The sequence below is a fragment of the Laccaria bicolor genome, genomic scaffold, assembly GCF_000143565.1.
Source record: "Laccaria bicolor S238N-H82 LACBIscaffold_13 genomic scaffold, whole genome shotgun sequence".
NCBI lineage: Eukaryota > Fungi > Basidiomycota > Agaricomycetes > Agaricales > Hydnangiaceae > Laccaria > Laccaria bicolor.
Window position 1 is genome coordinate 894,380 of NW_001889884.1, and position 12,964 is coordinate 907,343.

Consider the following 12,964-nt stretch of genomic DNA (forward strand, 5'->3'; position numbering starts at 1 on the left):
AACACTCAATGTAGTAGAATAGATTTATGTAGTTCTATCAAATACACTGTGATTCTCCCTATTCAAGTCTAAATATCATAAAGAATTCTTAGAAGTTATGAGCATAAGGTCTGAGTTGATTAAGTCACATGACATCTAGCTAAGCTTGGAATTTTCCATAATATACTCTAGGCTCCAAAATATGTGTTTTAGGCCATTCCTGTGGATTCCAGTGCCATTCTTGTCCATTCCTGTGGATTCCTGTGCCATTCCTGCGGATTCCAGTGGAATGGCTCCATTCCTGCAGGAATCAGTGGGGCATGATGAAGTACTGGTCTACAACCGCCATCACACGTCCACAACCACGCATGAACAGAAATGGGGTGACGACGAGCCTGGGGGAGTGAGCTTGCCCCCAACCAATCATGTAAGTATCCACTATTGTCTTCCCCCTCTCATCACACACACCACACCACCCCCTCCCTCACTCCCCCTCCTTCCATCACTCCACTTCCTTCCCCTCTCTGCCCTCCCCATCACCCCCTTCCCCTCCCTCCCCCTTCCACCACTCCCTCCCCTCTCCATCACTCCACCCCTCTCCATCACTCCACCCCTCTCCATCACTCCACCCCTCTCCATCACTCCCTCTCTCCATAACTCTCCTCCCCCCCTTCCTTAAATATATAGTCCCTTGCCTCTACCTAGTCCCACCCCCTTTCCTTATCCCTACCCCTCTCCTTGTCCCCCCCCTCCCCCACTTCCTTAAATATAGAGTAGTATGTAAAATACATTTTATATCATTTATTTAAATACATTATAAATTGATTTATTGACTTCAAATTATCATAGTTTGAGTTGAATAAATACATATCAAGTCACATTACACTTGAGACAGGGTCCAATGTTTGATCTAGGCAAAGGTACCTCCATAATTGTCGACACTCCTAGAATAATAAAGCTGTTGTGTATGCCAAAAACATTGATTAACAAAATTTTAAACTGTTGAACAATAAGAACATCAGCCATATTGACAGACCAATTCCATTATTTTATTCTTTAACATATTCTTCAGCTGAGTGGTGTTGCCATGGCTACCAAGACTATTTCTCAAAGACATTGTTTAAATATGCAAATTAAATGTGGTTGAAGTTCTTATTGTTCTTCATTTTCTAATTTTGAGAATTAATGTTTTCGGAATGCACATTTGCTTCATTATTTTGCAAGTGGCCACAATTAAGGAGGTACATTTGTCCTGATTATTTATTAGGCCCTGCCTCAAGTGTTACTTCTAGCTGAACAGGATAAAACACACAAGTTTAGATGATTCGACAGGAACCCACTGGAATTCCACTGGAATGACTGGATTCCACTGGAATGACCGGATTCCTGCAGGAATAGGTGGGGCACTGTAAAGTACTGAAAAATTGAACCAAGCAAAATGATGAAAATTTGAGTGAGTTAGAATTAAAGTCATTCTGGTACAAGTTGCACAAACAAGTATTTATACCAAAATGAATTTGGTTATATCTTTCTCAGTTCTTAACCATTTTTGATGAACGAAAAACCCAATTAAAGGTAATAAACATGGTTACAATGCTATGTAATGCACATGACCGTTTAACTGGTTGCAACCGATTAAAACCAGTCTTTGAACAGTTTTAAAAGATTTTTGAAATGAGGCAACTGGCAACTGGACCAACCCCAAATTTGGGCAACTGCAACCGAAAAAAAGACTAGACCATGGTCTGGTTCAGTTCGGTCCACTGGTTTTTTGTGGTCCTATGGACTGAACCTTTAAACACTATCAACAACTGCTCTCTGGTAGCTTGGATATGTATCCTGGAAGGTGCGGTCATTAAGTGATTTTGGGCCAAAGTAGAAACTATATATCATTCATATTTAGAAAACACAATTAGAAGGAAAGTGATGTACTCTTGTTGGTATATTGCCCCCCTCTGCAATAGGATTGGGTCCTCCTCTCAGAATATGGAAAGACCATCCAGTTGAGTTGGCCAACACCTCAAAGACTGTTTTCAAGATGGAGGAGTTGATGTTCCAAGATAATGAGCTTGAAACTAAATACAACCACACAGGTCAACATACTTCTGATATTCCTCAGGCTGGTGCTCACTATCACCAACAGTGGGAAGAACAGCATTCTTCCTCACATCTCTCCTTCTTTCCATCTCAAGGTGAACCTCTTCCTTCACCTCCTCTGACTCCAAACCAATAACTTGGATGCCATCATCTTTGTAAGGTTCAAGTGAATGGCATGCATTAGACCAGCTTCACCAAGTCAGGCTTTCTCCTCCTTAATGACTGCTCAAATCTTGGGCTGCAATTTGTTAAACACTGTGAGTTTATTTGAATTAGTGTTTAAAGGTTCAGTTCAGTCCAGTTTTTTGCCCCTAAAATGCACAACCATGAACCGCAACTGGTCTAGGACTGACTCAGATATTGAGGGAACTGAACTGAACCACCTAGGACTGGTTTTTTGCAGTCCATGGAGCCAGTTCAAACCAATCCAGACCAGTTTTTTTGCATATAATTTGTTGTACCAATTTAAACCATTTATATCTCAATTATTATTAATGATAAAAAATGAATGGGTTATACAACATAGTAAAGCATGTAAATATCCATCATTCTACCAATTTGTAAGAGATTTGATGAAGATTTGACATAGCTATAACTGAAACCAAATCACATCTTCTAAAGACTTAGGCAAACTTTAATGTGGCAACTGTAAATTATTTGATGCATACCATACATTGATACATGGTGAACATATTCTCATACTTATAGTTTCAATATCCAAAAATTTAATCAAGCAAAATGATCAAAATTTGAGTGAATTAGAATTAAAGTCATTCTGCACAAACAAATATTTATTCCAAAATGGATTTGGTTATACTGTCATGTGACCCCTAATGGGTCATCAGCACTAATGGGTCAACAAGCTATAACACCACAACAATCCATGCTATGCATTTGAAATTTTGAACAGAGTTTGACAATGTACGTGTGGCTGTGTGTGGAGATTTATTGGATAGAACGTTGAGCATGAGCTGAGATATACAGTGTCTTGCATAATACTTTGCAGCACAAATTTTTTCAAATCATATTTGATCATATTTGTAGTGAACCTGAGATGTCACAACCAAGGCCCAACAAGATGATTCCTGTCTGAAATAGGCCTAATTGTGACATCTCAGGTCCAGCTTAAATACAGCCAAATACAATTTTGAAAAATTCATGCTGCAAAGCATTATGCAAGGCACTGTAAGGGAGATAAGATGGTCACATTGTTGTTTTGCCAAGTTTGCCCATCAAAGCAAGTCTATCTAATTGACAACCATTTCTCTCCACAGTGCTAGCCTCTATTGACACAAATATTTTTGAGAGTTTACAGTGGAGGTATTGGTAACTCACACACAAAATTTTAAATCAGATAAGGAGAATATGAGGTGTCTAAGAGTATTTTACAGTTGGCTTATGGGTGCTGACCAATTCAGGGCAAATGGGTCAAGGCATTTTAACACTACCCAAAAGCATCCCTCCAGAATAAAACTTACAGATACAATATGTATATGTTTCCTCCTACTCACTCGCAAAATTTTATGTGCTCCCAATAAGCTAAAGTGACCCAGTAATGGTCACATGACAGTATCTTTCTCAGTTCTTAACTGTTTTTGATGAACCAAAAACCCAATTAATGATAATGAACATGGTTATAAGACTATGTAACACACATGACCGTTTAACTGGTTGCAACCAATTAAAACCAGTCTTTGAACAGTTTTAAAAGATTTTTGAAATGAGGCAACCGGCAACCAGACCAACCCCAAATTTGGGCAACTGCAACCAAAAAAAAGACTGGTCCATGGTCTGGTTTAGTTCAGTTTACTGGTTTTTTGCAGTCCTATGGACTGAACCTTTAAACACTAATTTGAATAACATGAAACTTACTTTATATTTATCTAAGGTCTGATAAACCTCAACAGCTTTCTGAGCACAAGTGCACTTCTGTGTCCCCACTTCATTTTCAATCACAGCTGCAAGAGTTGAACCAGATCTGTGTCCATGGCACTTCTGTGTTCTAGAATGCCAACCAAACAAGTTCTGTATTTGCTAAAAGAAACAATCAGGTGAGTTTATCACAAATGTATGGGTTACTTATTGTTTTTCAAATGTCAATCACAGTAGGCAAGTGCCCAAGCTCATCTTGAGTCAATGGCTCAGCTATGCTGTCCCTGTTAGGGAATAGCTCATCTCTCTCTGGCCACTCTTTGAACCAAAACTCAATAATCTTAGTGAACAAACACATAAGTTGGCTTCCTTGGATATTTGGATGTAATGCAGATGAGAGACTGAGGTGAGAGGATGAAGGAATAAGACAGAAGTTAACTTTAATATCAAGGATAAGAGTACTTGGTGCATGTGAGGAGTATTTATATGAGTCAGAGAGTAAGCTCTGAGAAAAAGGTGAAGGGATTGGTAAGGTTGGTGCCAAAAGCTTTGGACAAGAAGTCAGGCAAGGGAACATCTTCATGAAAGTGATCAATTTTTGTGCAGCTGTTGGCTTGGTGTTGGCCCTGCACTTTTTTCAATGATCCAGAGGAGAAGTAAAGATGATAGTCATCTTGATGCTTTTGTTGTAGTTATAAAGGCTAGGACCCCCTGCAAAGGTACAAGCTGATGTGTTACTATAATTACAGCCATCATTCTCATCCTCTTCACTGTCAGTAGTATCATAGTTGGACATGGAGTTATTGAACACAGAAGATTGTGAACATGACTGGTGCTATCACAGATTGTGACTTCTCACATGTCAAATAACCTGACCAGAGTTCAAACTTTTTATTTCAAAATGTCATCATTATTGAAAATTGCAATAAGGGAGAGTGTAAATAAAAATCAATGTAAAGGTTAATGACATACTTAGATTTAGGATCAAATAACAAGTAAACACAAGGACATCAGGAAGGCTCTGGAGCCATGTCTGGAACAAAATAACACCTAATTGGGTGTTATTCAACACCCAACAATCAAAATTTAACACCCAATTGGGATTGCCATCAAAGTTAACACCCAAAGAGGCAGGCAGCCTTGGACACACACAACCTTTCCACTCATCCACAAAACTACAGTTTGCACTGCAGGCTGAGAAAAAAATTAGATGTGCTCTATGCTTACTTCTACTCATGTGGTCAGTAAAATTTGGTAGGCAAAATGTCTGAATTCACTGTAATGTAGTTAACACCCATTTTAGGGGCCTGGGAAATATTAACACCTGATTGGGATTAACACCCAAATAGGCAGGTCACCTTTTCTCTTTGCTTTTTTCATTGTGTTATGCGCCACAGGCCAGAAAAATATTTGAGTACCTCAATCTACATGTTATAAATTGTAGGATACACTAGAACCATAGGAAAGGAAATTGTGATTTATTGAGCATACAAATCAGTTCTACTCCATGCAATTGGTCACTAAAATATGTTTAATGCTAATAGAATACTTCAGAGTATGTGGAAGCACTCTATATTCACTTCTCCTTCTTAATGGCATGTTGCCATGCCACAGGCAACAAAGAAAAAAGAATTAATAGGTAAAAATAAAGTGTTACACCCCCATAAAATGCTAATATATGAGCTACAGATATGTTGTTTATATATCCCAACATGGTCTTGACCTCAGCCTCAAAAAGGATTGGGCTTACATAAAGATTAGTGTTCACAAGTTCAGTTCAGTCCGGTTTTTTGCCCCCAAAATGCGCAACCATGGACCGAAACCGGTCTAGGACCGACCCAGATATTGAGGGAACCGAACCGAACCAGCTAGGACCAGTCTTTTGCGGTCTATGGAGCTGGTTCAGACCGATCCAGACCGGTTTTTTTGCATATAATTTATTATACCAATATAAACCATTTGTATCTCAACTATTATTACTCTGAAAAATAAATGGGTTATATAAAATAGTAAGGCATGTAAATACCCATCATTCTACCAATTTTTAAGAGATTTAATGAAGATTTGACATAGTTATGACTGAAACCAAATTATATCTCCTAGCAACTCGGGTAAAATATGGATTTGGTTATATCTTTCCCAATTCTTAACCGTTTTTGATGAAACAAAAACCCAATAAAAGGTAATAAACGTGGTTACAAGGGTATGTAACGCACATGACCGTTTAACCAGTTGCAACCAATTAAAACGAGTCTTTGAACAGTTTTAAAAGAAATTCGAAATGAGGCAAACAGCAACCGGACCAACCCCAAATTGGGGCAACTGCAACTGAAAAAAAGACCGGACCATGGCCCAGTTCAGTTCGGTCCACTGGTTTTTTGCGGTCCTATGGATGGAACCTTTAAACACTAATTAAGATCTGGGCTGTGTTACAGTAGATATATCGAAAATTGAAAATAAATCTGTCAAAATCAAACAACTCTTGCTCTTGATCTGCAATCTTACATATGTGGTTGGTGTAATGTACCCCACATCTTAGATGGACATTTTTTGAAAAATTTCAAAAACTGTTGACTGTTCCAGACATGACACCAGAGCCATCAGGAAAACTGACATTTGAATACATACCTGGTGAAATCAATGTAAACAGTGTTTTAGATACATACAAGTTCACTTAATGTCAGAAAATGAAAATAAGGTGGAAAGTAAGCAGTGCAGTGAGTACCAAAGCAACAAGTTTACATACTTCCAGAAAGTGAGGAAGCAAGATGGATGGTTAGAGCAATGATCCAAGTCAAATGAACAAGTTCACGTACATACTGGATATAAGAAAGCAAGATCATTGGTTAGAAGCATAATCAGGGTCAAATGAACAAGTTAACATGCACACTGCATATGAAAAAGCAAGACAGATTGTTAGAGTCAAGCTAATGAGTTAACATACAGACTGGAAATGGAAAAGCAAGATGGATGGTCAGAAGGATGGTCAGAGTCAAATTAATCAAACTAGGAAGGACAAAGTAAGACACATGGTCAGAAGCATAGTCAGAGTCAAATCAACAAGCTCACATATAGCCTGGATATGCAAAAGCAAGACAGATGGTCAAAGGCATGGTCTGTGTCAAAGCAACAAGTTCACATACATGCTGGGAATAAGAAAGCAAGACAGAGGGTCAGAGGCATGGTAAGAGTCAAAGCAACAAGTTCACGTACAGGCTGGATATGGGAAAGCAAGATAGAGAGGGTCAGTAGCATGGTCAGATAATCAAATCTACAAGTTCACATACAGGCTGGGTATAAGAGCAAGACAGATGGTCAGAGGAATGGTCATAGTCAAATCAACAAGTTCACATACAGCCTGGAAATGGGAAAGCAAGACAGACTGGAAACAAGAAAGCAAGACACATGGTAATAGTCAAAGCAATCAAGTTCACATACAGCCTGGAAATGAGAAAGCATGACACATGGTGAGAAGCATGGTAATAGTCAAAGCAATAAGTTCACATACATCCTGGAAACGAGAAAGGAAAACACATGGTCAGAAGCATGGTCAGAGTCAAATCAACAAGTTCACATACCAACTGGAAATGAGAAAGGAAGACACATTGTCAGAAGCATGGTCAGAGTCAAATCAACAAATTTACATATCCTGGACTGGAAATGCAAGAAAGCAAGAGCAGACACATGGTCAGAAGCATGGTCAGAGTCAAATCAACAAGTTCACATACTGACTGGAAATGAGAAATCAAGACACATGGTCAAAAGCATGGTCAGAGTCAAATCAACAAGTTCACATACTCTCTGGAAACAAGAAAGCAAGACACATTGTCAGAAGCATGGTCAGAGTCAAATCAACAAGTTCATATACCAACCAGAAATGAGAAAGCAAGACACATGGTCAGAAGCATGGTCAGAGTCAAATCAACAAGTTCACATACATCCTGGAAATGAGAAAGCAAGACAAAGAAAGCACACATGGTCAGAAGCATGGTCAGAGTCAAATCAACAAGTTCACATACAGGCTGGGTATGAAGAGCAAGACAGATGGTCAGAAGCATGGTCAGAGTCAAATCAACAAGTTCACATACAGCCTGGAAATGGAAAGCAGAAATGGAAGAAACACACATGGTCAGAAGCATGGTCACAGTCAAATCAACAAGTTCACATACTTTCTGGAAATGAGAAAGCAAGACACATGGTCAGAAGCATGGTCAGAGTCAAATCAATGAGTTCACATACTGACTGGAAATGAGAAAGCAAGACAGATGGTCAGAAGCATGGTCAGAGTCAAATCAACAAGTTCACATACTCTGGAAATGGGAAAGCAAGACAGACTGGAAACAAGAAAGCAAGACACATGGTCAGAAGCATGGTCAGAGTCAAATCAACAAATTCATATACTTTCTGGAAATGAGAAAGCAAGACACATTGTCAGAAGCATGGTCAGAGTCAAATCAACAAGTTCACATACATCCTGGAAACAAGACACAGAAGCAAGACACATGGTCAGAAGCATGGTCAGAGTCAAATCAACAAGTTCACATACTCTCTGGAAACAAGAAAGCAAGAGCACATGGTCAGAAGCATGGTCAGAGTCAAATCAACAAGTTCACATACATCCTGGAAATGGGAAAGGAAGACAGACTGGAAACAAGAAAGCAAGACACATGGTCAGATCAACATGGTCACATACTTCCTGGAAACAAGAAAGCAAGACACATGGTCAGAGGCATGGTCAGAGTCCAATCAACAAGTTCACATACCAACTGAAAACAAGAAAGGAAGACACATGGTCAGAGGCATGGTCAGTGTCAAATCAACAAGTTCACATACTTTCTGGAAATGAGAAAGTAAGATGCATGGTCAGAGGCATGGTCAGAGTCAAAGCATCAAGTTCACATACACTCTGGGAATGAGAAAGCAGAGGTCAGGTTAGTTTGCCTGTCCATCAATCCTCCCAAAATGAATTTAATTACCATTCGAACTGGGATCACTTGGAGATTCCGAAAATCAACTATGCTTTGATCCTTTGGTGGTGCTTTCAATGCATGCTCCTCCCTGTCAACCCAGCGAAAGCGTCGTCCACAGCGCCGACTGCAGTGTATATGTCAGGATGATTGAATTAAAAAAATCCAAATAACCAGATCATGCTTACCACTCTAACCATTCTTGGTCCTGCATCACACCGACGTCAGTCCTAAAACACCGGGGGCAAGTGTTTCTCTGCCGTTCAGCAAGCTTTGACTCCAGTTGTATTCTAATCACAATACTCATAACAAGTACTGCGCCTTCTTTCACAATGGATCCCCATGCTGCATAATCAGACTTCGTAATTGCTTTGCCGTCCTCGGTAGAGATGCTGTACTCGTGTCTCTCGACGTACTCCAGACCGATCTTCTCCTTGAAGTGAAACATCAGAAAGTTATGAAGGGCCTATGCATGATGTTAGTACAACTAGGACATAGGTCTATGTGGCACACCTCCGGCGAGTAATAGTAGTCCATTGCCAATGGTATCGGCTTCCCGAATGCATCCGTCAAAATCACCGTATTCCCAACGCCGTACGAAATGGATGGAGCTATATTTTTATGTACCATGAGTAGCTCCTTTGTTGTTGTCTCGATCGACGCGACGGTTTTGCCGTGATTGGAAGTTAAGAAACTAGAGCGCCGTGAGTGATGGTAAGGACTGGCAATCAGCGCTTACATTCCCAACACGCCCACCCAGATTGCGATCTTCTGTGTACGCTGAGAAAGCTTCTTCCGCAGTATCGTAACTTCCTTTGGCTTGAAAACGCCCCAGCAGATTTTGTACCAAACTTTCCTGAAGGAACCTCGCCCTGCCACGAAAGCTGTCTCGTATGGTTCGATACCATCTCTGACCTTCGTCACGAAATCGAGGCAAGTCGCAGCTTCGTATATGATATTCTTGGTGACTGGGCCAAGGGGTTGTAGTTCAATCTCACGGACTATCTCGGAAAGCGAAAGCAAGGCATCGCTGAAAGAACGTAGCTCGTCGACGAAGCGGTTGAACTCATACGGAGCCCCTTTGCTATCGCTGAGAGATTGGTGAATCAGGAGAGCGATTTGGGCGGCGGCGGCGATGTCGCTTGAAAGGAAAGGAGTCGTTTCAATTAAGGCGGGAACCGCTGCACTGTCTGGGGCGTTTAGATACTGAGCAGGGGGGCGCGCCTCGGGGCATGAGGCATGTGTGCCGATTTCGTGACTCCGTGCGTCGGAGCAGGCAAATTGGTACGTCCGATAATTGGTATGGATGTTGATCTGCAAGAGATTCAACGCCCTCAGCTTGCCTGATGGACATCTGATAAACATTCCACTCACGGTGTTTGCTGCATTCATTATGTTGTTGCTGGCAACAAAGCCGTGAGCGCCCTTAAAAAAGCTCGTTCCGTTCATGCTGAGATACCGAAGGTAGAGAGGTTCAAGATGGGGGAAGGAAGAGATGGAGAGCGCCTGTAGGCCAGAAGACCCCCAATTACGCCACGAAGTGAACACGTGTTATATTTTTATCTAGTGCTCATGTGCCTGAGCTTCCTGCTTCAGTCCTCGTCTTTGCCTGTCTCATTCCTCGTCAATATCGCCCTCTTCGGTGGGTCGGCTCGACTTTCTTGCATGTTGGCTCTGTCTGGCACTTACCTGGTTTGCGCCAAAGGAATGAAGTCGACTTGGGGCGTTGAAGGTGTTCATTGGGTGCTGGGCGGTGTTTCGATTCGGCTCCGCGTCATCATGAATTCATAGAGCACCGAGCATCCCTCAAGGATTTCTTGGGAATTATGTAAGGTATCTCTGGATGCAGAACCGTTGGCTGACAAATCTTTCCGGTAGCAGTCCTGGCAGATTTAGCTTCACGGCATCAAGCCCAGTGAAAACCGGCTCTGTTACCAGCCGCAAGTATCTGCGAATTCCCGGCAGATATCGGAGATCGTTGGCAGAGCAGAAAGGTGCAGGTAGAATGGGATTTCGTCCCTTTTGCGGATTTTTTTCCGCAACTGTCTGCCCCTTTTCGACGAACTATGGCGTTGATTGCGGAAATTTCGGCGGCTACCCCTTCTATTCTGCTCCCATCTGCATTTCTCTGTCCTCACTTGTAGGTAGAATTTTTTTGTAATTCCTTCATATAATACACCATTTCCTGCGAATATCTGCAAATTTCTGGTTGCTATATACTCAAGACCCCTGCGACACGACATTTATCCCTGGAACGGAACCTTAACCAATCGCCGTTTCACACCCATTCCCACCCATCCGCTTGTGCACACGTCTGAGAGACAGATATATCGATGTCGGGGGTCGGCATTGTAGATGGGGGGAGTAAAGGGAATTTTGAGGCGCTGTATATTTCGTCCATCAGACATGCGACACCACACCAAAACGCACTCACAACTCGTCCTCGACATAGAATACACTGCAGAAGGCGCATATATGCTCCGAAAATGGTCACTAGAGGCTGACACTTAGCAGCGGCAGCAGGCACCTTGCTTGCTGACAAATACACTGCTTTGCACCAATGCGAAGCGACTTTTTTTTCATAACGAAGGAAACAGTGTTCAAGAGCTAGTTACATGGAAATACATATTTAAACATTGGAAAGAGGACGACGGTATCATGGTTCTGAGTGTTGAACGTTAAATCGTTCAACGGTTTGAATTGACGAAAGTCAGACCGATCAATGATGTCATATACCCTGGCTTTGCTGTATCTCACCATTATGCCACAATTTTCTCCATATCCGCAATCTGACATGTTAAGGGACTTTGGTATTACTGAAGAACAACCGGTTTTCGATTACAACGTTAGAGAGATAGAAGCATCTCAAGCATCTCATGACCCGGTCGGTTGTTGTTCAGGATTGAAACCCATGACGTTGATATGTTCAACAGCCATTCGTACGCTTTGTCAAGTGTATCTTTTACGGTACAGACTGTACCAAACCGTTCTTGGTCAAGGTGCCATACCATGTTGGGATGCATAACCAGCAAACTGTTTCTTCTCTTGACACAAGCTACTGGTTACCACAAGGCGCCAGCGGTGCGATGGTAGTCTTTACTCCCAAAGTCTACGAGATATGCTCCCCCCCCCAAGAAGATTCTGAAGGAGAGTCCGTGTCTTCTCAGGATGAAGCTAATGTTGAACGTCTTTATTCAATCATTTATTCACCACAAGTTAGTGTCGTTGTCCTTATACTTTGCACTTTCTAAAAGGAAAATAGCCCCGAGAGGGTGTTCCCCATGGATTGAGGGTCAACCAGCTCGTTCACAGTTTCGAGGAGGATTTAGCAGATGATTGTCTGGGTAATATGCTGATCGCGTCGCGTCGATTCAACGATTCTCTTTGGGACACCAGTGAAAACGATATATCCAGAGCCAATGTTGTTCTGATAAGGTTTTTTTTTTTCCCCGGCGAAGCAAATTTTTCTAATGGCTTAACGTATGCTACGATAGTGCTGTGGACAGTGATGAATTTGTCGAACTTGATTGGCAGACAGTACTAGGAGAAGTAGATATATCGTAGAATAATTTTGAGTTAGCTTCGACATCGATGTGTATGCCATCAATATTGGTTAATGATCTTGAATTCCGGTTGTTGGATGTATGGTACCACAGTTAGATCTCCAAACCTGATTCTTAAAGTAAACAATAGCTCACTTTAAATGTAGCTGGCTGGTAAGTATCTTGCGTAAAATTGAGGAGTATTCTGACGATCAATGAACCGTATCGAAAGGGTTGTCGAATCAGTTACCCATGGTAGTTCTGGCAGACTGACTTTACGACCTCCTACTTGGATGATGTTTATCGAACGTAGACGCGGGAAATGTATTTTGTTCAGCATCGGTTGCAAATATTGCCAATCGAGATGTTTGCCATCGTCTGCCTCCATCACGAGGAATAGCTTTTCAAGTCTCCAACCACCAGCTGTTCGCCACCCGTCGAAGCCCTTGCTGACTTCGCTGAAGTCGCCGTGTTGCAGACGAGGACACGCACGCTGGTCACCAACGT

The 12,964-nt window shown here is 41.6% G+C and overlaps 2 protein-coding genes across 2 annotated transcripts; one reads left to right on the top strand and one right to left on the bottom strand.

Annotated features, from left to right (window-relative positions):
• Positions 1-6,356: 6,356 nt before the first annotated feature.
• On the bottom strand, positions 6,357-10,655 carry LACBIDRAFT_327695 (uncharacterized protein; the record flags this gene model as incomplete). The annotated part of the gene is made up of 33 exons (XM_001881665.1): positions 6,357-6,372; positions 6,563-6,576; positions 6,765-6,767; positions 6,893-6,895; positions 7,018-7,024; positions 7,092-7,094; positions 7,162-7,164; positions 7,236-7,330; positions 7,387-7,389; positions 7,457-7,459; positions 7,527-7,529; positions 7,593-7,602; positions 7,677-7,679; positions 7,747-7,749; positions 7,887-7,889; positions 7,968-7,970; positions 8,033-8,039; positions 8,118-8,120; positions 8,188-8,190; positions 8,258-8,282; positions 8,420-8,422; positions 8,495-8,497; positions 8,566-8,592; positions 8,642-8,644; positions 8,712-8,714; positions 8,782-8,784; positions 8,852-8,854; positions 8,925-9,042; positions 9,104-9,381; positions 9,429-9,609; positions 9,655-10,229; positions 10,290-10,421; positions 10,605-10,655. The coding sequence occupies 33 exons, from the start codon at positions 10,653-10,655 to the stop codon at positions 6,357-6,359; spliced, it is 1,593 nt and encodes a 530-aa protein (XP_001881700.1).
• Positions 10,656-11,640: 985 nt separating this feature from the next.
• On the top strand, positions 11,641-12,479 carry LACBIDRAFT_327696 (uncharacterized protein; the record flags this gene model as incomplete). Its single annotated transcript, XM_001881497.1, has 4 exons — positions 11,641-11,799; positions 11,849-12,130; positions 12,178-12,350; positions 12,410-12,479. The coding sequence occupies 4 exons, from the start codon at positions 11,641-11,643 to the stop codon at positions 12,477-12,479; spliced, it is 684 nt and encodes a 227-aa protein (XP_001881532.1).
• Between the last annotated feature and the right edge of the window lie 485 nt (positions 12,480-12,964).